General features: G+C 48.1%; 1 protein-coding gene across 1 annotated transcript in view; it reads left to right on the forward strand.

The window, feature by feature from the left end:
* Positions 1-27,467, forward strand: part of TMEM178B (transmembrane protein 178B) — a 355,696-nt gene that overhangs the window by 102,546 nt on the left and 225,683 nt on the right. The window contains exon 2 of the mRNA XM_005875016.2: positions 14,608-14,721. Within this exon, the coding sequence (XP_005875078.1) occupies positions 14,608-14,721 (114 nt within the window). The remainder of the gene's footprint in view (positions 1-14,607; positions 14,722-27,467) is intronic.

The raw sequence follows: 27,467 nt of genomic DNA on the forward strand, positions 1-27,467 counted from the left end.
GGGGAACGTTGGAGTCCTCTGTCACTGAAGGAAGCAAGCCTCCCTGTTCGCATCAGCTGCCTGGCTGCCGGCCGCCATCTTGGCTGACAGTTAATTTGCATATCTCCCTGATTAGCCAATGGGAAGGGTAGCGGTCGTACGCTAATTACATGTTTCTCTTTTATTAGTGTAGATAACCACATCATATTTTGTCTCTCCTAATTGATGGATCTTTAGGTCTTGACTATTTTTGCAGGCAATTCTTAGCATCTTGTACATCTGCTCATGCAAATACACAGCAGTTTTTCTGGGGGTATAATTTTGGGGCCATGTGGTATATACACTTACAAGGGTACCTACATATACTTGATTCTGTCAGGTGTTTGTAACCATCTGTACTCCCAACAACAGTGTCTGGAAGTTTCTTCCCCTCAACTTTACCTCGATATTCTTCAACTCTGTTAGGTTTTGGTATTTTGATTGGGTGCTGGAATGTGGGGCAGAATTTCCAGAAAGTTGACAAATGAGGAATTCCTCCTTACAGCGATTCATCAGGTTAGGGCTAGGGTTCTTGTTCAACCACCTGATGTCATCTTCTCAGGTCAAAGATTTGTCTAAGTCACCGTCTCCCTGGGTGTGGGTGGTCACACTAGACTCCGTGCTGTGCAGGTGTAGTGCTGCTTCTGCGGATGTGTCTGAGGATCTTAGAGACAGTGGGGCGACGTGTCGGAGAGCTCACTGGGGTAACCCGTCCTAGAGGACCTGGAAATGGGGGTGGTGGTCCCAGTGCTCGAGGCAGGAGCAGGGTGATGGGACGCAGCCAGGTTGGAGCTATGGGAAATGTCCTGAGCTGGGGTTGGGGGAGACGCTAGAGCCATGGCTGAGAAAGAGCATGAGGTGGGGAGAAGGCAGCGTGCTAGGAAGTGGTCTCCTGGAGCCTCCACTTCTTTTGCTAAACCATGCCAGGTCCGTGCTCGCTGCATGACTCAAAGGACTCACCTGATGTCTGGCGCACATCATAGATCTGGCCCGATATGGTGCTGTCGTGTGTCTGAAGACATAATAACAGTAATGCTGTTACAGTGTGCCAGGTGCTAAGTGCTTTGCCTATATTAACTCATTGAATTTCACAGCACCCCTAAGGGGTAGATATGTGTATCACATCCCTTTACAGGGAAGACACCGAGGCATAGAGGGCTATGTGAATTTGGCCAGGACCACGTACTCAGAGTCTCCAAGCCCCAGGCAAGCTGGTTCCAGGGCCCAGGCCTCCACCCGCTGTGTAGTGTCCGGACACAACAGGGAGGGGTGAATAACTAACTCGCTATTCATGCTTTCATATCTGGTTTTGAATTTCATTTCCACCTGGGAGTCAGGGTAAGTTAACATTTTAATGAACATTTCTAATTGAGCCTCGGCATGTAACTTAAACAAGAAAATAGTCCATCTTGTGAACAGAGGCATAAAGGAAAACAATCTAATTGGGCTTTCTGCTTTTTTCTGTGATCTTTGGGTTTCATTCAGTTTTTAGCTAAGGCACAGAACAGGATGAAGAGTAAAATAACTAATCAATTTGAATTTGGTTTCTCATATACAACCCAGCTTCTTCTAATCCACTCTCTCTTGTTCTCCCCTGCCCTGAATTTACTGGTAAGGAATAAAATCAGCATTGTATAACTCCTTTTTCAGATGGAAACTGGAAAACTCAGTAATCTGGATTTTTTTTCTCTGGGCTGGAACCAAACATTTCAGCCAGCTATCTGGGAACATCTAAGCAGCTGTCCGTATTCTCTCATTCTTGTTGGGTTCAGCCTAGAGAGTGGCATTGGCCTTGGAGAGATACCCGTCTGCGGTGAAGACCCACCATTGAGAAAGATATCCCCAGGGTTGGTCCAGGATCCCACCTGGCGCCCAACACCTGGTGGCAGTGACAGACACAGGCAGAGCCACGCCTGCCCTGGCACCGGCAATGCTAGTGCGTCATGAATGGGCATCCTACTTTTCTCTGAAGGAGCAGGAATGAAGGATTTCTGACTCTGTCTTCTCGCTGTCCCTCCCCTGTAGGACGCCGCCTCATGCTGGATTCTTAATCTAAAGAACAGGGACGCTTCCCTTTGGCCTGAGAGCTGGGGATTCTTATCAAAAGTGACATTTAAAAAGCGCCAGACTGGCCTCCTCCCTCTCTCCTGCCCATCCTTCATCACTCCTGCTGTCTCCATCACTGTCTCCCCATCTCAAGACCTGTCTCCACTTCCTGGGTCCCTGGAGAGAAAGCATGAGCTCATTGTTTTCCAGTGAAAGACCAGATTTGGTCTCCTTCTCGCCTCGTTTGTCTGTCAGAGCCTGGAGATTGATGAGCCTTCCTCCAGCTGAAACTGTGCCTGGAGGAGCCCAGCCTCGCGCACTGGGGGTCCGTGTGCTGGGGCGGGAGGCGAGGGCAGCGGCAGTTGGGGGCTCTGAACTTTCCAGAAGGTCGTTAGGGATGTGATGGGAATAAGGAACAGGTTATTTACTACACCCCAAACAGTAATTTAAAGCCATATCTCACCATCTCATTCTCTCCCAAGCAGCCTGATTCAAGCTGGAAAGTACATGAGCAAATTGGGGGAAAAAGGCAACCAAAACCTTCCGGGGAAGATGGGGGAGTGTGGCAACACCTCAGTCTGCATTACCTTTTGTGAGGAAGTCACTATGTAATGACCTTTTAAAATGCCTTGTTTAAAACAGGCTCAAAGACTCAAAAGGGGAAGACATTTGCAATCAGGAGTGAGGAAATTAGGATAAAAAGTTTGTAGCTCCCACCCAAGGTGAGGTGACCTTTAGCACAGAAGGTTGTTAGATGCCACAATACTAAGTCAAGGAAAAGAGTCACTTGGTAAAGTGATGGAAAGAACCTGGTGTGTGAATGGGTGATCAGGGGGAACAGCGTCCATGCTCTGTGGGGTCACTGGGGACCATCCACATCAGGTGCATGGTGTATCTCTCTCATTAGTAATGTCTTAATTGGAGTGTTGACCATTAGACGATGTCATAGGACAGGCAGGAACATGGGCAATGGCATCTCCAGTGGGACCATCCTGCTGGAGAGAGGAGACCAGATGGTCTGAGGGCATCTAAAGCTCTGTGAGCCTGGAGGTAGGTGAGCAGGGTCCGTGGACACAGATAAGTAGCCTGGCAAGAGGATGCTCTGGAAATTGTCCACGGGTCTCATGAAACAGGTGGGTGAGCTTTCAGCCAGGAAGCTGTGATGCCGAGAGACTGACAAGCACTCTAGAGTGACTTCGTTCCCTCCTCGGAGGTGCTTCCAGGTGGGTTGGTGGGGTGAATGGTTTGGCAGGGTCTCTCATGATATCCAGGTAGACGAGACAGGGGAGTGGGTCAGGGAGGTGGGTCAGCGAGCAGAATCCCTGGCAGGCCGAATGGCCCCACCTGAAGAGCTCTCTCTCAGTGGTTTGATGTCTGGTCACAAGGAAATCTGTGGTGTGTGTGGGCAGCGTTCTGCTCCCAGTGCTGCCCTGATGAGGGTTTTAGTCATGACTTGGAGGATGGGGATGGGCCGCTGACAGAGTGCATGGGACTGAAAGACAGGATCACGATCCAAAAATTTCTTCAGGGGCTGGAACACATTGGAGATTCTGTAGGAGGCAACAAAACAAGACACAAAAAACAACCACTAAACAAGAAAAGACAGCTGACCATGTACGTGGTGGCCTAATAGCTTCCCTGGAGGAAAATACGTGGGCACTATCCCCTCCGCGTGAGCAGCCTGGGACACGGCTGCCCACAAGCGCACAGGGAGCTGGCTGCTTCCACAGAGTTATGGCTCCCAGACCCTGGAGCTCAGAGTCCTGCAGGTCTTGCACTGGCCTGACTGTAGGAGGGAGCGATTGTGGTCCGTGTGGCACTGGAGAGATTTCGACACAGAGACGGAACACTGAGGGGAAGACCGGGGCTGTGCCCAGTTTTTACAACTGTGGTTGCAGACCCTGAAGTGTCTAAGTTCCTGGAAGGAAAGCAGAGACTGGGGTGGGAGGGCGAGAGTGCTGTCTTTAAATATTTATGGGCTGTTATATGGGCACGGGATGGTGTCCCAGAGACTAACTGATAAATGATGCGAACACTTATTGAATGTTTACTAGGGAGCAGGTTTTTTTTACATGGGTTATCTTATTTATTCCTCATCAATCTTTTGAGGTGAGTGGTATTATTGTAGATGGGGAATGAGGCTCAGAGAGGTTGAGTAACTTGCTTGGAAGCCTTGGAAGCAAATGCTCTGTCTTTCTCTGATAAGAGCAGGAAAGTCTAGATGCTGCAAATCCCAGCAAATGGAAAAGTTTTGCTTTATTTATTCCCCATGGAAAACCTTGGAGAAGAGCTTGATTTTTCCCAATTTTTCTTCGCGTGTTAGGTGAGCATGTTATGTGATACGTAAGAGCTGTGCGTTCTTGGCAGGATGGATACCTCTTCTGAGCCTTGATGCCTTCATCTGTGAAGTGGGGATAATAAGAGGATCTCACTTTTAGGTTTAAATGAGATAATGCTGTATCATAAAGTCACTTAGAAAGCATTCGTTGAGCACATGCTAATACTCATTTTAACAATAGCACCACTTGGGCCATTGGGTATATAGAGATGGAAAGCACAAGCTCCCCTATCTCAGAGCTTTTACTACAGAGACATGATTACCACACAAATCCCTGTTACAGTAGTAGCCAGCAGAAGGATGGGCTGAGGGGTCAGGAATGTGTTGGTGGGGTGCACGGGGGGCTGGCACTTGGGAGCAGGGTTCTTGAGAATGAAATTCCGTGTGTGTGAATCAGGAGTGCCTGAGCACTGATCATAACATTTTTGTAACGTAGAATGGAAAGGAATTAAATATTTAGGATTTCGTCTATGCAGTGCATACAGAATAATGCTAAGAAGGCTATGCCAATGCCACAAGCACCAAAAACAAAGCAGACAGAATGGAAAGCACTTGAAAGCATTAAAAATAAAAATGGAGGTAACACTTTTGCTCAGTCTGAAGACAAGAAAACATCCTTTCTGGCCAGGCCTGCAGTAGCGCCAAGCCTTGCAAATCCTTTGGCTCAGAGCAGCTGGAAGGAGCAGAGGCACTAAGGAGGCATGGGGAGGTGCATCTTAAATTGCAGGAGCCCTTGTCAGCATTGCTGGTTGGTGGGTTGCCCAAGGTTTGCCCTCCTGACTCCTGTCCCCTTCCTGCTCTGCTTGGGGACAAAGGTTTGGGGTTAGGGGTTGGAATCCCAATCCTCGTTGGCCCTCCTTAAACCTCTGGAACATTCCTGGTTTCCATCCTGTTTCATCAGGGACACTGTTTTGCTTCTAATGTCAAACCTTTAACCCCCTAAATGCCAGCGTTCCTCTGCTCCACGTTGTGGCCGGCTACAGAATTCAGCTGTAATAATGCTGAGACATCTGATCTGTGCCTGTCCCAGTTCCCTACAAGAAAGTCTCCCTGCTTCCTGTTTCTGCTAAGATGTCATTTTAACTTGTTTCTTTGATTTTGAGAAAATACCCTTTATCGAGGAGACAAAGTCCAAAACTTAAAGCTTTAATTGGTTTCATCTTTTAAAAAAATGTTGGGTTACATTTTTTTCTATGTTCTTTGCTTTCTACTTAATCTTTCCATTTATTAAGCACAGAGCAAAGGCCTCAGGCTAGAAAGATGACTACGAACTGTCAGCCCAGTGGGCAAGATAGTCATCAAAGTGAGGCCATGCAGGCGAACGCCGTGGCCACAGCTGAGGCAGGTCAGTGGGACAGACCTGGCATTCTGGGCTTTGCCATTGGCACCGTGGGAAGAGGAGCAGCAGGCATAGTGATATCACTTCCTCTCCTTCTTTTTTCCTTCATCAGTAGACATCTAGAGCTCCTTCATGTACAAGGCACCGTGGCTGCAAAACAGTCCTATTTCTAGGGGCTCTTCACCCAGGCAGCCAGTCATTGCAGCCGCGGCGTCAGAAACCACCGTGCTCACACAGGGACACGGGCTTTCCTCCAGCTCCCGAGCGGCTCTGGGAGGACCTTCATCTGTCCAAACTCTCCCTCTTCATCAGTCAAACGGGTTATCCTATATAATAAAAGGGTAATATGCAAATTGACCCTAACAGCACAACGACTGGGAATGACTGGTCACTCTGACCACACTGACCACCAGGGGTCAGACGCTCAATGCAGGAGATGCCCCCTGGTGGTCAGTGCGCTCCCACAGGGGGAGCTCTGCTCAGCCACAAGCCAGGCTGATGGCTGCCAGCACAGCGGTTGTGGCAGGAGCCTCTCCCCCCCCCTCCGCAGCACTGAGGATGTCCGACTGCAGCTTAGGCCTGCTCCCCGCTGGCAAGTGGACATCCCCGAGGGCTCCTGGGCTGCCAGAGGGATGTCTGACTGTCAGCTTAGGCCCAATACCCTGGGGAGTGGGCCTAAGCCAGCAGGTGGACATCCCCCAAGGGGTCCCAGACTGCGAGAGGGCACAGGCCGGGCTGAGGGACCCCCCCGAGTGCACAAATTTTTGTGCACCGGGCCTCTAGTTTCTTTAATATTTATCTTGTGAGGGTGGCAGGATAAAATATGAGTGTCTGGCATATGGAAGGCATTGACTAGGTGGTTTTTTTGTTTGTTTTTAAAGAAGGAACTCTGAGATGAAGGGAACACACAGACTCTCAGAGGTGGTCAGTGATCCATCCCTGTGTCTCTAGGAACTTCGGATCCCCACAGAAGAGAAGAACAGAAGGGTGTGGGGGAGCTGAGAAAGAAATGGGGGAGCTCAGCTCTGGGAGCCTATGTCACCCTTCAAAGTGGCCTCAGCATTAAATGGGACCAATCCCTTTTACTTACTGCCATTCACACTGTTTTCAAACATGGAAACCACATGTACTGCTCTCCATTAGGGGGTCCTTCTTAGTTTGCCCTCTCCCCCAAGTAGAGGGGACAGGGACTTGGGGACTCCCAGGAAATGGGAGGAGAAACCAGTGATGTGTGCATGTGAGCTTCAGGTCAGACCCCAGAGGCCATTCTCTGAGCAAGCTGTGCAGAGTGCTCCCACAGTTACCCTCCCAGAGGATGGGTGCCTCTCGCCCCATCACTGAAGGCTACCCTCCTGAGCGGTGACTCTCCTGTGCTCCTGCAGGCCACCCGGCAGGAGCCAAGTGGACTTGTGAAGTGTGCCACATGGGGTGCTGGGTGCTTGACATGGGAGCTGTTACCTTGCCGGGGAGCACCCACTGTTGCTGTGGCTGGAGTCGAGGAGCACCCAGGGCCCCGAGAGCACTGCTCTTATTCTGTCCACAGAGACCCTGACTTATTTCAAGGCCTTGTGCAAACAGGGCACAGATGGGTGTTCCACCCTGGGTAGCTCTGCTGGACGCCCCCAGACACAGCTTCCCAGAAGAGACCAGCAAGTGCTCAGAGCCAACAGCTTCATTTACCTTGTAGATCACTGATCAAGTAACAGGCCCTGATAGTCATTCTTCATTCATCCAAATATATACTGAGGGCTCGCTGTGTGCCAATGGCTTGCCTGGCCCTGGGGGTAGAAATGTAAACAAGAGACTTGGTTTCTGATTTGATGGACTCACAGTTTAGCAGTAGAAACTGCTCTTTGGATAAAAAGGATTTGGGGTTGGAGGCATTTGGGAAAGTCTGTCCCTCTGGGGGTGTCACAATGTACATTAAAACTCTTAAAGTCCTACAGCACCATTTAAATGTTGTCTAGCCCAACTTTTCTTAAATACATTTGACCATCACATAACCAGCCTCATTCCACTATTTTTAGTCTTATTGAGATATAATTGGCATAACATTGTATTAGTTTGGTGTGTACAATGTGTTGATTTGCTATCCTATATAATAAAAGCTTAATATGCTAAGTGTCCAGTGGTCTGGTCAGCCATTCAACCAATCAAAGCGTTATATGCTAATGATATGCTAATGCACTGACCACCAGGAGGCAGACACTCTGACTGGTAGGTTAGCTTGCCAGTGAGTGAGACGGGCCTGACAGGCCCTGGAGCCCTCCTGTGGTCCCTCCCCGGCTGGCCAACCTCCTTCATCCCTCCCCAGCCCCAATTGCGCACTGGTGGGGTCCCTCAGCCTGGCCTGCACTCTCTTCGCAATCGAGGCTGAGGGACAACCACCCCACCCCCCAGTGCACGAATTTCGTGCACCAGGCCTCTAGTATGTATATATTGCAAAATGGTCACCACATTAAGTCTAGGTAACATGCATCACCTCACATAGTTACAATGATCTCCTTGGGATGAGAACTTTTAAGAAATTCTCTCCTAGCAGCTTTCAAATATTCAATGCAGTATTGTTAACTACAGTCACCATGCTGCATATTACATATCCAGAAAGTATTTATCTTATAACTCAGAATTTGTATCTTTTGACCATCTTTGCCCATCCCTTCCTCCCCCCACCCCCCGCCATTGCCCTGTCTCTGGCAACCCCCAATCTGTTCTTTGTATCTATGCCAGGACTGACTAGCAGACCCTGAGCAATGGATGAATGGATTACTCTGAAACACGTTTCTGTGAAAGAGAAGACTAAGGGGCTGGTTGGCATAAGGAGCCAAAACAGCCCTGATTGCCTGCCTCCTTAGGCTTTTATTGTAACAACAGCTTGAACTGAAATTAACCTTTAGATACAATCAGCAGGGTAAGTATCCTTGAGAAAGCACATGCTTCTACAACAGCGGTTCTCAACCTGTGGGTCGCGACCCCTTTGGGGGTCAAACGACCCTTTCACAGGGGTCGCCTAAGACCATCGGAAAACACATATATAATTACATATTGTTTTTGTGATTAATCACTATGCTTTAATTATGTTCAATTTGTAACAATGAAAATACATCCTGCATGTCAGATATTTACATTACGATTCATAACATAGCAAAATTACAGTTATGAAGTAGCAATGAAAATAATTTTATGGTTGGGGGTCACCACAACATGAGGAACTGTATTAAAGGGTCTCGGCATTAGGAAGGTTGAGAACCACTGTTCTACAAGGTCAGGTCTTAAAGACTAAACATAGAGATTCCAGCAAAACACCCGGGGCCCAGACTTGTTTGGAAATGTCAAGGCAGGGGCTGCCACCTTCGGCAAGGTCCCCCAGAGGGCCCCGACCTTTTGGAGAATCCTCCTTACAGACTTTCCAGCCAAGTCCCGTGCTTTCCCCACATATCAATAAGTTTTGTTTTTTTAAGATTCCACATTAAGTGAGGTTATATGGTATGTCTTTGTCTGACTTATTTCACTTAGCACAATGCCTTCAAGGTCCATCCATATTGTTGCAAGTGGCAAGATTTTCTTTTCTTTTCTTTTTTTTTTTACAGCTGAAAAATATTCCATTGTGTATATGGATCTCATAGATACATATTTTTTATGCATTTATCTGTCAATGGCCACTTAGGTTGTTTCCATGTCTTGGCTGTGAATAATGTGGCAATGAACATGGGGGTGCAGATATCCCTTTGAAATAGTGATTTCATTTCCTTTGGCTATATACCCAGAAGTGGAATTGCTGGATCATGTGGTCATTCTAGCTGTAATATTTCAAGGAATCTCCATACTGTTTTCCATACTGGCTGCACAGATCACTCCACTTTTAAAGTGAGGGGGTGAGGGAGTTCTGTTTCTGAGTCTTCCTCAGGCCCACTCTGGCCAATGCTGGGAACAGTTTCGAAGTTGTGGGTTTGTCTTTGGAGCTTACCCCCCACCTCTTCAGGAGCTGCCATGGGTCCTTCATGCCTTTCTTGGCATCTCTTTTCTCTGCTGCTTAGGTTCCCTCTGGTCTGGAGGGAGGGGACTGTGGAAGCCCATTCTCATCTAAGCATTAGTGACTCATGCTACTCCTTCAGACTTATTTAAAAGAGCTTTAAAAATGGGTGCCTAAGAGAACAATATCTGACCCAAAGGAATGACTCTAATGGAAGAATTGAAAGTACTATGGCACCTGCTCAGGGAAGATAATTTTTGATGGAGTGGGGGTGGGTCCCAGCGCTGCCTCTGAAATCACTCTGCCTAAGAAGACTCCTGCTATTACTCTTGAGTAATAGACTCCTTCCCTAAGTACTCAGGATACACGTGAGAGGAAAACCTCCTGCTGGTATGATTGTAAGGTGTGGTCAGATCCAGACTTCAATGTGTGTGCGTCCCGGTCTCTGTGTCATCATCTGTCCCGGGTATACCTGTGCTCTTCTTCTTCCAGCCTCAGAGGGAGTGAGCCTGTACCTGGCCCTTGGATCCAGTCCCTGCCTTGTACCTCTTCTCTGCTCCTGAAGACTGGCCTGCCCTCTGGCTTCCAGTTGGGTTCAGCTATTGGGGAAAACAGGCAGGAGATGACGGAGGGAAGAGGGAGAGGTTGGGTGTTTATACCCTGCCCCCTCACCGCAGGTTGGCTGTGACTCTCTTCCAAAGGCTGCATCACCTCTCCATACAGCCGCCCTCTCCATGTCAGGCGACAGCTCCCTTTCTGGGCCTTTGGGTTATACCAACTCCCGTTGCCAGCGCTAGGTCCCTGCACCACCCTCTGCGGGTCTGTTTACATCCTCTGCCCAGCTTTGTAAATTGTCCCTTTTTGAAAGTCTCCTCCTTTCCCCATGTGGGTATCCTGTCTGTCTAGGACCCTGACATGTAGGAGGGTCACCAGCTCAGAAGGTTGAAGGTGTAAAGTGTCCCTTACCCCCAAGTGCCTCCCATCTCCTAGCTGAGGCTTCCTGAGGGGAGGCTCCATCTCTGGCTGGAACGCAGGAGTCTGGAAGCCAGGCTTGATCTTCCCAGGTAAGGCCCTGGGCTTCGCCACTGCCTTCCAGGTGGCCCCTCTGCACCATTCGTGGCAGGAAAACCTGTTTGCATTGGGAAGCCCGCATTCTGGGCACACGAATTTGGTGCCCAGATGGTGCTTGTGTTTACAAAAGCCCAGCACACTGACAGGACCCGCAGACACATGGATAAATATTTTGCTTCTCTTCTCAGGCAATATTTGAGTCTTTCAAACCTAATTGCTGTCGAGGCAGGATGCTTGTGTCCCTGAGGCAAAGAAACAGTGAGGCCTCCAATGGGGCCACAGCTGTGGCAGAGGCTCCGCCAGGCTCCCCGGCCGGCCACCTGAGGTGTCTGTCGCCAGCTCCTTGCTCCTGCCGAGTGCGCTGGGGGAGATTGGGGCTAAGAGAGGTGACTGCAGCCCACCTGGAACCTGTGGTTATTTGTTTTGACATTGAGATAACCTGAGTTTAGCCCCAAATCAGGTACTTTTCTGAGACATTAGTGGTGGGCGCCAATCTGGCTGTAACCAGTGGGATTTTGTCTGGGAGTATTTTGTTTGATCTTCAAATTGTTGCGTGTAGGGCAGCTGCTAGCTTCTATGACACCCTTGTGCAGGTTAGACTGAGGCAGTCCCTCTGGCAAGGGCAATGCTCCCCTATCTCAGCAGGGGGCACGCACGGTGAGTGGGGCAGTGGCTGGATTTCAGCATCCAGGTATCCTCAGAGGTGTTCTTGTCAGGGCATAACCTGCTCAACGGTACCTGTCCAAGGTAGTACTCAGCCAAGGTAGTTGCTGATGGTATTCTTGTTAAAATCCTCTATCCTTTTTTTTTTTTTTATCTTTCCTGTTTCTTTTCTTCCTTTTTTTTTCTTTTAAAACACTGTCCTATTTGCCCCTTGGATGACATTTCCAGGTGCAGTGAGAGGCCCCTGTGTGCATTTGCCGTTTCTTCCATCTCACTGTGACTGATAAGCCTCTCTGTACACTGTCCGCACAAGGAAGGAGTGTTGCTGTTGACACACAGAGTTCTGCAGCAATCACGTCCTTTTATTCATTACGTTCGAATTTGCCTCAATTATGTCAATCCCCTGTATATAATAGAAGCTGTTGGATCCCTTGCCCACTGTGGTCTTATAAAGGGCACCTCATATTAGTCATTCCTTTCTTCAAAGCACATGTTATTGGTGCTCACCCTATGCTGGGAACTAGGGAGATAAAGATGAATGGATAGACAAGTCCCTGCCCTTGAGAAACTCATAATCTAGTGGGGGAGTGAGGCATGTAAACAGATAAATCACAGCCCATCGGTGTGCTTGCTGGGCAGGACAGGAGCCCGAGGAGGAGGGGGTGGGGCCAGTGATGCCTACTGCTAGGCGCTGTGGGCACAAGGAAGACTTTGCTAGGAGCTGCCATTTAGGCCTCCTCTGAGGACAAGTAGACATGTATCATGTGAAGAAAGGCAGGGAGGAGAGTAGGTGCAGTGTCCTGAACAGGTAGGGCACAGTCGGGGCAAGGTGGGAAGGGCCACCTAGCTGGAGCCCAGGGTGTGTGATGACTGGGCTGAAGGGGACCTGGAGTGGGGGCTGGGGCTTTGTGAGGAGTGTGGGGTACTGTGGGGGTAAACAAGACCACATTTTCCTTTCTGGAAGACACTCCAAGCAGCAATGTGGAGAGTGGCCAGGTGGGGGAAACTCAATCAGACAGTTCCGGGTTCTCATCCTTGAGCTGCTACTTCCTTGAGCAAGTCACTCAATATTCGTGAGCCTCCATGTCCTTATTTGTAAAATAGGGGGATGTTCATGATAACGCCTTCTTCATTGGGTTGTATGAGGATTAGGTAGGACAGTGTTCATGACAGCGTTCCTGCTGGTGGGATAAGTACGGGACATGAATGGGTTAGTGTGTGGATGTTGGTTTCTTCAGCCTCCAGGAAGGCTGGGCAGGGCCTGGCAGCACTTCTGCTTATCCCAGGTCCTCACACACTTCTCTGTGGGCACCATGACATAAGTCAAGGTGGGAATTGCAGATCTACAAAGCACTTGGCATGGCTCTCCTACCTAGTAAGTCTCAGTAAACAGGGCTGTCCACTGACAACAGTCCTTATTCATGTGACTACTACAGAGAGAAGTGGGGACAGAGAAGAGAGGCTGGACCCAGGGACGTTTCTGAGGTAGAGCTGGCAGAATTTGGTGGCCAGTTGGATGTCGGGGAGGAGGGGCACCACCGGAGAGGAGGAGGCCTTGGGATGATTGTGGGATCTGAGATGTCATAGACCAGATGGGAGGTTGTGCTAGTAATGGAAACTGGAGTGTGTGGGTTTGAGGTATGAATGTGAATTGAGGAAGTAGAGACCCATCTGGTAGCCTACTTTGTTCCAGAAGTAGCAAGTTAGGGAAGAATGAAGACAAGGTGGCAATGTGTCAGGGGGAATGCTGGGGGCATGTGAGAGACTTCAGGATGCTGTAGGCTAAGGAGACAGAAGCAGAGGATTTGACAAATCAAAGACAAAAGGAAAAGAGTGCATAGCACTTTGCCCAACTTCGCTTCTTTGGATAGCATCTGTCCCGTTGGAGAGTGGCTGCCAATAACTGGCAGTTGGGCAGCTGTCCAGGCATGATTTACAGGAAGGCATTGGTTTCACGAGAGGCACTGTCTAAATTATTGCACTTCTCCAATTGCCAGGTTTCCCTGCTGACAGTGAACCAGGGGTCAAACAATTCAATCAGGTGCCACCACTTATAAATTGAAAATCAGTGGGGTGCAAAATGGATTACCATCAAAATCTATTCAGGTGCAAAACCAAATTTTAAAACCCCTAACCTTTAAAAATCATTCCTTTCCTGATTCTTCATGATGCCCTGACATTGCGTTTTAATATCCCTCAAATAAGCAAACGTCCATGGAAATGCCTGCAGGGACTAAGAGTGTCAAGGGAAGAACTCCTAATCATGCCTTCCTGTTGGAATTTGCAAACATGGTGGATTTATGAATTAATACATTGGCAATTCTATTACCTTCTCCAAGGCAGAGCTTCTCAAACTTAAGTGTATAACAGAATCACCTGGAGGGCTTATTAAAATTGAGATTGCAGTCTTGACCTCAGTGTTTCTGATTCAGTAGGTCTGGGGTCAGGCCTGGGAAATTGCATTTCTAGCAAATAATCAGAGGATGCTGATGCTGCAGTCCCAGAACCATACCTTGAGAGCCTCTGATGTGAAATCTTGGAAAATTTTAGTAATTTGACTAACCAAGCATGCATTGGTCAATAAAAACAAATCAGTAAAAGTCCTATTGGACCAGTTGTTGACTTGTTGAGTGTGTCAAGGGGCTTTAATTTTGTCCAAGAAATCTGAGAAGAGACCGATTCAAGGAGATAGGGATTGATCTGAGTGCTTTGTGTTCACAGGTAAGGTTGGGGGATGGGATAGAGAAAAGGGAAGCGGCCCCTCTAACAAATGACATCATTAAGGTCGAAGCCTGCTCTCTGTTGGTCCAAGGGTGCAAACCAATAATGTCTTTTGATGTCTTGACTTGAAAGTTGAGTTTCTTAAGATTAAACAAACATGGGTACCACCTTCTTAGCAAGCCATCAGCCTAAACTGTGGCCCTCCCCATCTCCAAATGATGCTAGAGATATGTTTTTCTATCTAAATTGATTGGTTTCTGATATTAGTTCTTCTCTGTTATTCTTTTGGAGTCAAAGTTACTGCCTTGCATAAAGAGTAGGTGTCACTAGGGTCAATATAAAACCAGTCCCTTTCCCCACAGAAAAATGGATCCTGGAAACTGCCCCCAAAATGATTGCTGCCTCATTAACATTTGGTTTCCTGTCTATCTTTGCCAGGAGAAATTGAGCGATGCACATACATCAAATACCACTACTCCTCAGCCACCATCCCAAGGAACCTCACTTTCAACATCACGAAGACCATCCGCCAGGATGAGTGGCATGCCCTGCGTAAGTATACCTGTTTCCTTCTTTGACTGTGACCTTTGGAGGGCTCGGGGGCTTGAATGCCCATCAACAGCTTGGTCTGGACAGATGGATGTGCCTCCTTCCGAGGCCTGTGGACAATCTCAGCACATGGAGGCAGGTCCTCAAAGTGTCCATGTCTGTGGGTCAGAATTACCTCAGTTGGTTTTGATTGTATTATAGATCTGAGGAGTCTGCTTCTAAAATTAAGACAAAAACAAAAACAAACAAACAAACAAAAAAAAACAACAACTAGCAGTCCAGGGGTGGGCAAACTTTTTGACTCGAGGGCCACAATGGGTTCTTAAACTGGACCGGAGGGCCGGAACAAAAGCATGGATGGAGTGTTTGTGTGAACTAATATAAATTCAAAGTAAACATCATTACATAAAGGGTACGGTCTTTTTTTTTTTTTAGTTTTATTCATTTCAAACGGGCTGGATCCGGCCCGCGGGCCGTAGTTTGCCCACGGCTGAGTTAGACACTGATCAGTGATTGTTCATCACTACCCTGGTAGGCATTTGAGATTTCACCTACCTGACCCAACCAACTCCTGGGATTTCATTGGAGCCTGTCTCCCAGTTGCTTGGAGTATTATTGTGGCAACCTGTTAATCCCTTGTGTCATCCTTTGCACAGTGTTTCGGGCTGATTGCTATTGGTTTCGGGCTACATCACATTGGGAATTTGCATTCGGGTGGGGTCCTCTACTTACAAGTTTCTGTTTCCCTCAGAGTGATAGGCTTTGGGACCCTGGTTCTCATGCAATTGCTTAGCAAAGATCACAATGTCTGCTTCTATTGTTGGGGAATTTCTTGGTCAGAGATCCTCAGAGACTTAAATTATGATGTAAGTGTGACTTAATGAGCAAACAGAGCTAGTTGGCTATTTTTACCCTTCTGTTCCATGGGGGCTACCTGCTGTGTGTCATGAAACTCGCCTTCATTGCTGGCACGGTTCTTCAGGTGAACACATCCTTACTCCTTAGTAAGCCTCATACTGCCCTTGTTTCTTGTCATTTCTTTCCTATTCTGGCTTTTTTCACATGTCTCAAGGTTAAGATTCAGTTTACATTGCTATGTGAATGAGGGCCTTTTATTGTTTCTTGATAAAAATGATGGTAAACTTTGATGAAAGCCAAAAACACCTTTCTTCTCCTTATTGCTGCCTGGTTATCTTTTGCATGCCTGGGCCTTCCAGGTATATTTCACTTTTTGGTTTGGCTTTAATCAAACAACCATAGTTTGGAGTGGGAGGTGAGAGAGACAAGTAGAAGTAAACAAAACCGATCAATCATTCATTGGTTTCAGGAAGAAGCTGTGGCCAGAATGGTTGTTCCTACCTGCCACTAGCTCAAAATGATAGGGCAGATGTCAGTGGATGGAAAGGCATTACCCAAATGGTTGTCCCTACAAGCTTTGTCATCATGAGAGGCACTAACCAGGAAATGGGCCAGAGAGGTCATGTTCAAAGACTGTTCCTATGTGCTAGCCATTCAGTAAAGCACACCATATGCTATTTAATCCTAATGTGAGTGTTGCCTCAGAGGGTCTAATATTTTGGGCCTATTAATTTCCTTTTTGGAGGTAGACATGTAAGGAGTCAACTTCATAAATACATGACCGTGACTGCTTATTTCTCACATTGCATTGGTCTAGTGCTGTGGTCGGCAAACTGCCCCTTGAGTGTGGCTCTTCCTAAGCCTTAGGAGTACCCTAATTAAGTTAATAACAGTGTACCTACCTATATAGTTTAAGTTTAAAAAATTTGGCTCTCAAAAGAAATTTCAATCGTTGTACTGTTGATATTTGGCTCTGTTGACTAATGAGTTTGCCGACCACTGGTCTAGTGTAGTCGGTTATAGAAGCCTTAGAGGCTTAGAGGGATGTTCAGGATACACAATAGGCCTTGTTGAATAACCACTTAAATATAATTTAAGTCATAGGGGTTATAATGGAATATAAGGAGGAAGAAGTTATTGACATAACAGCTTCAATTCAAATTCACTCAGTTCAACCGAAGTTGCTGTGTTTCTTTATGTACCGTCACATGGTGGATACTGAGGCCGCAGCTTACATCTGGAGGCGAATGAGGGTGGGGGAAAGAGAGATACATTCACACAGCAAGTGATTATGAGGCAATGCCATAATTATGATAATTATGATATAATAAAATTGTTTCTAGCAATGAAAATAGTTTGTGAAAGTTTTTCAGCAAGGAGGAGGATTATTTTAGCATCAATTGCAGTCAGTTGCACAGATGCACTTCAAGGGAAACCTGATAAAACTCTTCTGGCTGTCTATCCAGTAGACTTCTGGAATTCACGTAGGTCGCAGTACCACTGAAAATATGTTGCATGGCACTGGTGGAGGAGGGAGGAGGCTGATGCTGAGGTTTGTGGAATGTTCTTGAGCCTGATGTCTCCAGGGTCCTCATTCCTGAACTGTAGTGCCGCTGGGTTGTGCAAAAACCAGTGTGCAGCTTATGCTGTGAATTGAGGTGCTCACAGATCTATTTTTAACTGATCGAAACCATCTCTGCCACTGATATTTGCAAAGGTTTGGGGCACCACGTGTTGATGAAGTGGAGGCTGCCCTTTAGTGTGAGATTCATCTGCCTCTCTCACTGAGTGGCCTAATGGGCTGTTGAGTAGGCAGAGAACATTTGCCATTCCTGACATCGATGGCAGCTATTTTTAGCCAGAGGGCAGGTGAGCATCTGTCTCATCTGAAGTTGGTGCTACACGTCATTGGCAAAGCTGGCATCCTGGGGACACACGGTAAATGTCCATTCTAGTTTTCAAAGGTCAGATAGTGATGGCACATAAAACCCCTTGGAAATAAAGTAGAAACTATCAAAGATTAGCAAACTCCTAAGATCAAGCTCTGGAGATTAAAAAAACCCCCCAAAACTCTAATTTATTTACTTGAAAGTCCTTTGCTCTTTAATTTTATTAATGGGATCAAATACATTCATTTGACACTAAATTGGTTATTATTTTATAAGTTGGCCGTAGTCTCTTACATTCTATAGTTTTTCTCAGTAGATAATTTTTGCCAAAGTGAAGAATTTTGATTTTGTTTTCTGAAACAACTGGCAAATATTTTGGACTTCGGTTAAATTTAGGTTCTACATTTTTCATCAAGAATTTGCATGTGGTCATCAACCGTTGATGAGGAAAACAATTTGCAATAGGAAAACACACAGTTTGGTTTGAAATTTATGCCAGTGGCTTTGGAACAGTCAGCCCCACCCATGGGAGGCATAACTATTTGGCCGTGAGCTCATTCACCTTATGGTCAGGTGAGCAGCATGTGAAAGGCTTCAAATCCAAGTGCAAAGAGATAATAACCACCTTGGGACGTAAAGGCCAGGACACCACGCGTGCATGTGAGAGAGAGAGAGCGAGAGCGAGAGCGAGAGCGAGAGAGAGAGAGAGAGAGAGAGAGAATGGTGGTCGTCTCCGTGTATGAGGTCTGAATGCTGAGTTGTCTGAGTGACGTGGTGACAAGCCTCTGGCTTTGGATTGGATGGTGATTGCTGGTGACATATTGTGTGTGCCAGTGCCCGTTTGTCCTTCCACCCTGGCCCGAGCTCCCTGGGAAAAGGCAGAACTCCTTCTGGAGTTGGGACCGGTGGCCTCAGTCCACCCTGGCCTGGCCACCTGCCCAGGGCAGCCCACCTGCCTGCCTGCTGCCTCTCATTTGGTCCCTGTGACCTGAGCATTTGTCCAGCTTGTGCACTCCTGACCCAGATCCTCCCGCCACCTCTGAGTTGGAGCAGGGCAGGTGAGGGGTCACCAGGCCAGTGAGGACAGGATGGTGGCTGCAGGGGATGAGCTTGTCTAATGCCACTCTCTGGGTGGATTTTCTGGTTCAGTGTTTTGAATATGACAGAATCAGATTAGCAGTGGTCAAGGGGAAGCAGGCTGGCATTGTGGTGGCATCTTAAACGGTGCTGTCTCCTCCTGTAAACTTTTCAGTGTGAGCTTGCAAGGCTTGTTTGGGAAATTCTGTGTCCTGTGCCCAAGAGCGCCTGAAGTCATCTGAGTGGCTCGAGCTTTGCTCTCCCTGCCACAGGTGTCCCTTTGACATGTCCTTTCAGCACAACCAAGGGCCAGGGCACTGCCCAGTGGCAGGGCAAGGGGAGATGGTGGGAGGGGAGCCTGGGTGCCCGTGACCAGGACTGAGCAGCCAGGAGTAGGAGGCAGCAGGGCCTGGGAAGCTGTCACTGAGAGGTGAGGGCTTCTGAAGGAGGGGCTGGCGTGGGTGGAGCCGGGCCTGGGGATGCACCAGGAGACCCAGGAAGGCTGGCCTGGGTGCCCAATGGAAGGTGTGAAAAGGGTGGCCCTTTCTCACCGCCAGATCTCCCAATCTACTTGGCAGGGACTCTGGGCAGCTGCCACGGAGGTTCCCTGGGTCCGAGCCCTGAGACTCTGTGCTGTGAGCTCAGGTTTTCTCATTCTGCTTGGCATCTTCAAGATGGAGGTTTCAGCTCACAGTTGATTGCCCCTGGCAGAGGGAATCGGGAGCTGGGACTCCACTTCCCTGCAATCAGATCTTCTTATCTTTCAAGAGGCTGAGAGCCAGGAAAGCTAGAGGTTTTTTATTTTTTAAGCCGCCTCCTGTCAAGACTGAGATTTCAGCTAATTAGATCAGATGGTCACAGGGCACATTTCCAGCTGGCCCCCGAGGGAGAGAGAAAGAGAGATGACCTCCTCCCCTCCTCCCTGCTCCCCACCCTTTCCTCCTGAGGGCACTCACACCACCCTAGTCGACACAAACACACACTCACACAGTGGCCCTGGAAAGCGGAATCAGGAGAAATAAGACTAGTGGTTCAAGAGGGAGGGAGGAGACAAGGTAAGGGGCAGTGGGGAGAGAGGGAAGGAGACAGACAGACAGACCGAAATGGAGACTTTGGGGAGGAACAAGGACATTTCATGGACATGTGGCTGAGAGGGAGAAGAAATCAAAATCTAGACTGTCTTGTCGGATGCAGACATGTGGCTCTCTGTCCCCGAATCTCGTGACCACTCACAGTGGGGGCCTGTTGGTTAGCTCAGTCTTGGGGACCAGCTGTATGGTGAGAAGCTCAGCCTGTCCGGCTCTCTGGTGTGTATTTTGGTGGTCAAGCCCTACCTAGTCATTCTTCATCTGGCTTCTCTCACGGCCTCTTCCACAACCGCCCCCCACCTCCCCTTCCAGAATTAGCACATCCTGCCACCGAACCCTAGTCTCCTGGAGCCATCTGTGACCCCCTCCAGCCACCCCAGATACTGCCCACCTCAGGGCCCTGGGCTGCTCCTTGCCTCTCCCCACTGGCACCGGCCTTCTGGCCTTAGACTTACGTATGCTCTTTGCCCAATGGCACTAGCCCTCTCCTTTCTCGATGGACTAGCCTGCAGCTCCTGGACCAGCCTGCTCATTTACCCTCTGGAACTTCCTCCCATTTAGACCTCTGGCCTCCCAGCCCAAGAGTTGCCTGGACCCCTGATCTCTCGTTCTTCAGCCATCCCTGGTTATGACAAGATGAATGTGGCAGAGCACAGGGCTTGGGATGTAAAGAACATACATAATTATAACAATGAAAACCACCTCTTAGCTCTTATCAGCTATAATGCTCCTTGGGGGCTGGGAGTGGCTTGGGGTTTCCGCCTAGGAGCCCAGTTCCCGTGTTCTGGCTCCTTTGCAGGCCAGGTAACCCAGCCAGGGCTGCCCTCTTGGCCTCGGAAAAATCTTAGACCAGGACTCAGAATCCAGGCCTGAACTCCAGCGGACTCCCTCCAGCTATTTTTCTTCCTTTCTGTTTTTGGCTGATGTTATGTAAAAGAGCCTAATGAGGTAAACATCCCAGACGTTGGAAGCTTGGGTCCCCTGCAGCGTCAGCCATTTTCCTTCCCCTGCAGCCGCGTCTGAGCGCAGCCAGCAAGGCCCTCACTGTGTGCAGTCTGTTGTGAGCCGCCTCTTGCTTGCGAGACCGGCAGCCATGGGGGTCATCCAGCATGAAGCCATCCCCAGAACTGAGAAAGCTTCATAGCACAGAAACTCAACCAACAGAGCATCGCCATATGCCACTTGGTATTCTAAAATCTTTTGCAAGTTATCCCACACTTTCTGTCCCCACCCACACTTGCAGAGGATGTTGTAAACCTTTCAGGAGGCCCACAGTCTGCAGCCCACAGGCTGCCCCATGCCCATTCTCCCAGAGCCCCAGAGGGGTTTCTGCAGCAAGCCAGGCAGAGAATGCCATCCCCTAATGTAGTATTGCAACTAGACCTGCTTTTGCAGTGGGAACTCATGCTCGGACAATCCTTGCTTGTGTCAAAACTTACCTGTGCTCTGTCCCATCTGCTCAGGGGTCTGCTAGACAACAGCTTTACTAATTTGATTGAGCTTGTTTGAGCGAAGATGTTAATATCTTCTTGGACTACCTTCCCTGATAGAATTTTTATCGTCCAAGAGACCTAACTCAAAGGAATGACAGTTGAGGTGATTAAAGGTTGTATGGAGATACTTTAGCACATGACGCTGTCCTTCCCCACTTAGATGGCTGGCCTGGCCAGGGGTCAGTGATAGAAATGAAGGATTCTTAGGAGTAGGGAAGGGAGGCGGCCTGGAGTAGTGGGGGGTGGGATAGGGTACAACATTTTCTGTGAAAGACATCCATGTACTGAAACAAATCTGAGAACCACTGTGCAGTGTAATTGCAGTCTTCAAGCCACAATTCATCAGAATGTGCGGGTCCAATTTCTGTGCTGGGAATTGGTTGGAAGTGTGGCCTAGAGGCATTCTCTCAGCTTCTGCAGACTGGAAGTTGTTCTCTTCCCGCCAAGCATACCGATGAGGATGCCACAAAGGAGAACTGGGCACAACCCCCTGGCATCCTTCATCCATTTGCTCATTTACTCATTCAGGATTCATGGGGTGCCTATTCTGGGAGGAGCCCTGTGGTAGGTGCTGGAGGGGATATTAAAAGGTATTCTGCTTTCCAAATTGGATGATGTATTTCCAGGTGCCAACCAGGCAAGGGATCAAGCTGCTTGTTGCTTAATGTTTATTGACTACCCAGAGAGCACAGGCTCATGCTGTTGACATGCACACATCACAGGTCTTGACCTGCACACAGAAATCAGCAAGGATTCATTGCAGGGGAAATGAAAAGCAAAATAGAAGACAAAACTACCATATCAAGAGGCATGGCCTGCTTTTCACAGCAAGGGAGAAGTAGGAATGGTCTATGATCTGCCTCTTCTTGTTCCTCTAGAGGGGGGATCTGTCCCAGCTCCAGATGCTGATTGTGGCAGGTGATTTGTCTTTCCAATAGGTAAGTCAGAGCTCATTGTCCCTGCAAACCATGCAGTGAGGGGAAGCAGGCCAGAAGCTGCGTGAGAGTTCCACTGGGCAGGGATAGCTCAGCAGCAGGGAATCTGGGTTGGATGAAACACAGATGTCTGGGCAGCAGACACTTGTCATCCAGGCCGTGGGTCAGCAGGTGCGACTGCTGTAGGTGCTCCTTTGGGGTCTCAGGACTGCAGGGTTCTGGAAGGAGGAGGCTTGGCCAAAGGAATATGGCATATTAGGGATTAGAATGAGAAATAGAGAACAGTGGCTATGAGAGAAAATGCACTTTGAGAACTGGGGTACATGGGTCAGGAGTATTGTGCCCAAAACAAGGTGGGAGACCTTTTGAGTCAGAGCGGCAGTTTCAAATTGTGATCAGGATTGGTCCAGCCTTCAGAAGCTCAAAGTCTGATAACAAGGTGGCTAGTCTTTTATGATGTTACAAACAGCTCAGCCCCTTCCTGGGACTGGAGAATGGTCATCGTTCCTGAGAAAAACTCCTGGAGGGGGTCAGGGTCTGGGCACAGCAACCAAATCAAAGCGTGTCCTGTCCTTGGTCTGTTCTCAAAATGTGTTTCTTTTCTGAGTAATGGACCCATCGAGGCATCTTATCTTTTTACAGCCTTGTTTTACAGTTTCCCAGGGCCTGTAAGAAAATGGCTTAACTCTAGTTAGTAAGGTGAATAATTATTAAGCAACCATGAGTGTATTCTTGTTATTTGCCCTTCCCCACTTGGGGAATTGGTCTGTTTCTATTTGGTTATAGTGGTCATTTACTTTCCTTCCACATTTCTTTTTGTTAATTGGGAAAAACTGCACAGAAGAGTAAAGATGTATTTCCTTTTGTTATTTTACATTTTATGTGTTATCTATGACCATCCTCCTAAATCCTCCTAATATCGAGCCTCGAATCTCCATCTCATGTTTCTAACATCCTCCTTCATTCAGAAATAGCTTCAAGCTCCATAAGCCAGGGGGCATTGGATTGAGTCCCAGCTCTGTCGCTCTCTAGGTATATGGCCCTGAGCAGACTGAGTGTTTTGAACCCAGTATACTCATCGCTAAAATGGAGGTAAATAATACCTGTCTTGAGAGTTATTATAAAATTCAAATCAAATAAAGTGATTCATGCAAAATCAGTTGGTGACTCTGTAAAGTCTGTACCAAGCAGTGGTAGGTGCTATTGCTGTTGGGACACGGAGCTGTGCCAGATACCGAGGTCCCCATGGAGCTGGAGGAAAGGCTCTGAAGTGACACGCCATGGACTCAGGGGCTTTCCTGTTTGACTCCGCAAGGCCTGTGTGGGCGAGTTTGCCTTGTGCATGGCTGTACGTGTTGGTGGGCCTGTTGTGGGTTTGCTGTCTGCACAGGTGTGTGTGTGATGGGATCTTCCATCAGGTGTTTATGGTGTGGGAGTAGAAAGTGGCTGAGAGTATTATTTGCTGAACGACAACAGTGTAGCATATTGTGAAAGGAGTCTCGGAACAGAAAATCATCGGTGCTTGGGATCCTTGGTGGGTTAGCAGCGGCAGAAGCGGCCCTCTCATTTATCAGTTGCGTCCAATAAGATTGCGGTGTAGACAATAACATGGGCTCTAAAAGAAGATTTATACACCAAGTATCTAAACAGTAACATTTTCATAGCTTTGAACATAAACACGCTCTGAGTACATTTGTAATGAAATTGTTGAGGGGAGTATGGAAACGACTGTGTCCTTCTCCTAACTGCTGTAGCCCAGTCCTGCCTTCCAGGAAGGCTGTGATTTCCAAAATGTACTATTATCAGATCCCCTCTCCTGTTTGCAAAATGAAAACACATATCTCCAAAGAGGATACTGTGAGAGTATCTGGGGTATAGGGAAAGGAGGGTGCAGGAAGAACAGGGAGTTGCTGTTTGGGACAAGGGGGAGGCAGTGGAGGTGATATTCCCATTCTCAGGAAAGGAGTGCTCCTTATTTTCACCTCAGTGCTCATGGGGGTGCTGGCTGAGGTCCTGGACTCTGTCATTCTGTGTTTCAGCTATGAAGGACCAAGAGTTGCAGGGAGATAGGTTGGCCTTGAAGCTTGGGAGCCATCAGTTGGCTGAGAGGGGGCTGCAGCTCAGCTTGGCCTGAGTCCCCTAGGAACTGCTCCATAGCCATGTCCATGGGGAAAAGATGGAACTTAGTCCTGACAAGGGAGGCATTCCAGGAAAGTAGGCTCTGAAGTGCCAAGTCCATGGAGTGGGCAGAAGGCAAGAGCCAGACCCAAAGTGCAGGTAAGGTGGAGTGAGTAGGGCCACCTGGAGAGACCATAGAACACTGCTAAGGCCATTGACTCTGCCACTGCTCAAGTTATGAGGACTCGCAGTGTTGGCAGCTGAGAGGAATGCCAGATTTCTCTGTTCATGACTAAGCAGAAAGGCTGCATGAGTTGCTCAGGTTTAAGGCCATCCTATTTGGTACTGTTTGAGTGGTGGAGTTACTGGGCTGAGCACACGGGGCACATGGTAAGGGCCTTTTGAGATGATTCTTGGGGCTGATGTTCTCTGCCATCTGCACCTTCTTTATCTTTCCCTGAGAGCTGACTCTGGCTTGAGCTTGGAAGTCATTGTGGGCTAAAAGGCCTGCATGGTGCTGGATCATAAAGTACTTCTCCATGGAGTTGAGCCTTGCTCTTGCAGAACTGGAATTCACTGTGTGGGGGGTGAGAGGTAGAGCCAAGCCTTAGCCAATAATAGCATTACTTATCTTGCTTCACATTCCATGCATCTCTATCTCAGGAACCTTTCAGGGAAGGTTGGTATAGGATACAATGCAAACATTCTTAGAGTCTTTACAATTCAACATTCCAGCCAGCACCATCCAATAGAACTTTCTGTAATGATGGAAATTATCTATAAATCTGCATTTTCCAATATTATAGCCATGAGCTACATATGACTATTGAGCTTTAAAAAAAAAAGATATTTATTTTTATTGATTTCAGAGAAGGGGGGAGAGGGAAAGAGAGATCGAAACATCAGTGATTAGAATAATTGATCGGCCGCCTCCTGCATGTCCCCTACTTGGGGATCGAGCCCGCAGTCCTGGGGATGTGCCCTGACCTGGAATTGAACTGTGACCTCAGGAGTCGATGCTCAACCACTAAGGCACACTGGCTGGGTGACTATTGAACTTTAGAAATATCACTAGATTGAATGCCTAATGTAATTTAAATCATTACAGGTGGCCAGTGGCTACCATATTGGGCAGAGGAGTTCTGAACAAATACTCCTCAAATTTTTTATATAGATTTTATTTCCAAATCACAAGCTTTCAATTATGAACATTTATACATTGAAAACAAAACCAGATAGGTTATCTATGTGCTCCAGCCATTTAGGGTCTTGTCATTACCTGTGCCTACTGTGGGCCAGGCTGCCACAGGTCTGGTTCCCTGGGGAGTCGACTCTGAGATGGAGTTGAGCAGGAGGAGGTTTATGGCATGCCCTTAGAATTCACACCTGTGGAAAGGAAGGACAGAAGCAGGTTAGACAGGGGAAGCCAAGCTCTGATGCTGGTCTGCGACACCCCTCGGAGTGGTCTGGTCCCACCATGGCCCTCCAGAGTTTCCTGATTGGCCCAGATAGCCAGGCCTCATCCTCCCACACTAGCTACTTCTTGGATGTGGGCCATCAGAAGAGGGGTGACCTTGACCTGGACTGGTGTCTGAGCCATCCCTTTATGGGTTGACCCTGAAGGCTGACAGCCCTCCCAGAACTACGGCATCAAGTCCTTCCATGAAGGGGGTCTGCCCACCAGGCAGGCATTTGACTGAGCAACCCTTTGAGGTGGCCAGTGAGGTGACTGAGACTCAGAGGTTAAGACCTCACCCAAAGCTACAGCCAGTAAGAGACAGAGGCAGAACTAGAACCCAAGCCTTTGTGACAGCAATGTTCATGCTCTTTCCTCACCCCAAGGAGCCCCACCTATACCTTATGACAGTGGTTGCCAACCTTTCAGACCTCACGGACCACCAGTGGTCCACAGATCACCGGTTGGCGACCACTGCTCCAAAGGTTTCCTTAAACCAGCAGTCACCAACCTTTCAGACCTCATGGACCACCAGTGGTCCGCAGACCACCGGTTGGCAATCACTGTCTTATAGAAACAATCCTATTCACTCTCTTCTCCCCTCTCTGCCTGTTTCCCCAAATATGCTATATTTTCATTACCCCAAAGAATGGCCCCTTCATTCTCCACCCCTCCCCACCACCATCCTCTCACTCTCCATCCATTATCTCAAGTAAATGAAGACTCCCCTTAAGAGCAACTGGGCTAGCTACCCACCTCCATCCAAGAGCTATGCTATTCAAAAGAAATGAGAGAAAGCTATTTTCCACTTCTCTGTTTTTTTCTTTTTCATTTAATTACTGGTATCACAACAGGATTTTTTTCTATTGCTTTTCATTGCAAATGTATAGTATTTTGTCCGCATTATGAGTTAAATAGGCTTTTGTGGACTAGCCTAGAAACCCAATCACCATTTATAACAGACACAGCTTCTCTGGAAATGGGTTCTGAATTCTAAAGAACTGACTTACAAATGAGGTTTTAGATTGGAATTCATTTCAAAGCTGGAGACTGTCTTTCAACTTTTAGGCAAGTTTGCCTCTGAATGTTCTCGCTGCATCCCCTCTTCCTACATCTGTTGTTCTTCAGCTGGATCCCCCGAATCAGGCACCCTCAGCGGGGTGAAAGCTCAGTCTCCCCCATCCCTTGTTCTCAGCCCATAACCAGCTGCTGGTACAAAATTAATTAATGCCCCATGATGTGTGCTGTGTAGGCTTATCTGAAATTCAGAAACCCAACCAAGAGACTTCGAGCATCCTTGGTGCGAGTTATAATTCTGTCTCAGGCCCCACCTCTCAGTTCACGTTGGCAAAATGAGACTAATTATGTAACATTTCCCCAAGGCTCTCTGCTTGGGCACCTGGCACCAAATTAGAAATGAGCAGTCAGAAGTGTGTGTGTGTGTGTGCATGTGCGTGTGCATGTGCGTGTGTGTGTGTGTGTGAGACTTTCTGAGGCTGAGAAGCTGCTAAACATGGGTGTGGGGTGACACCACATGGGACCAACGTCAGCAATCGTTTTCCACACCCCATTCCACTGGCTCACTCCTGGAGCTTCTAGATGTTGCACAGTTGCCAGGGAAACAGGGAAAAGGAATTGTAGGAAAGCTACCTCCTCCCCAAGCTTCTGGGCACATCCTCCTGGGGGTGTGGGTAAAGGAGAAGGAAGGAAAGGATTCCTTCAGGCTGAGTCCGGGAGAAATGTGACACTGAGCCAGAATTCCCCCCTCCTCCCTTCCTCCAGTCTGGCTTTGTCTGAGTGTCACATCAGCTCTCTCTTCTGCTGCCCCCCGTCCT

The sequence above is a fragment of the Myotis brandtii genome, unplaced genomic scaffold, assembly GCF_000412655.1.
Source record: "Myotis brandtii unplaced genomic scaffold, ASM41265v1 scaffold455, whole genome shotgun sequence".
Classification (NCBI taxonomy): domain Eukaryota; kingdom Metazoa; phylum Chordata; class Mammalia; order Chiroptera; family Vespertilionidae; genus Myotis; species Myotis brandtii.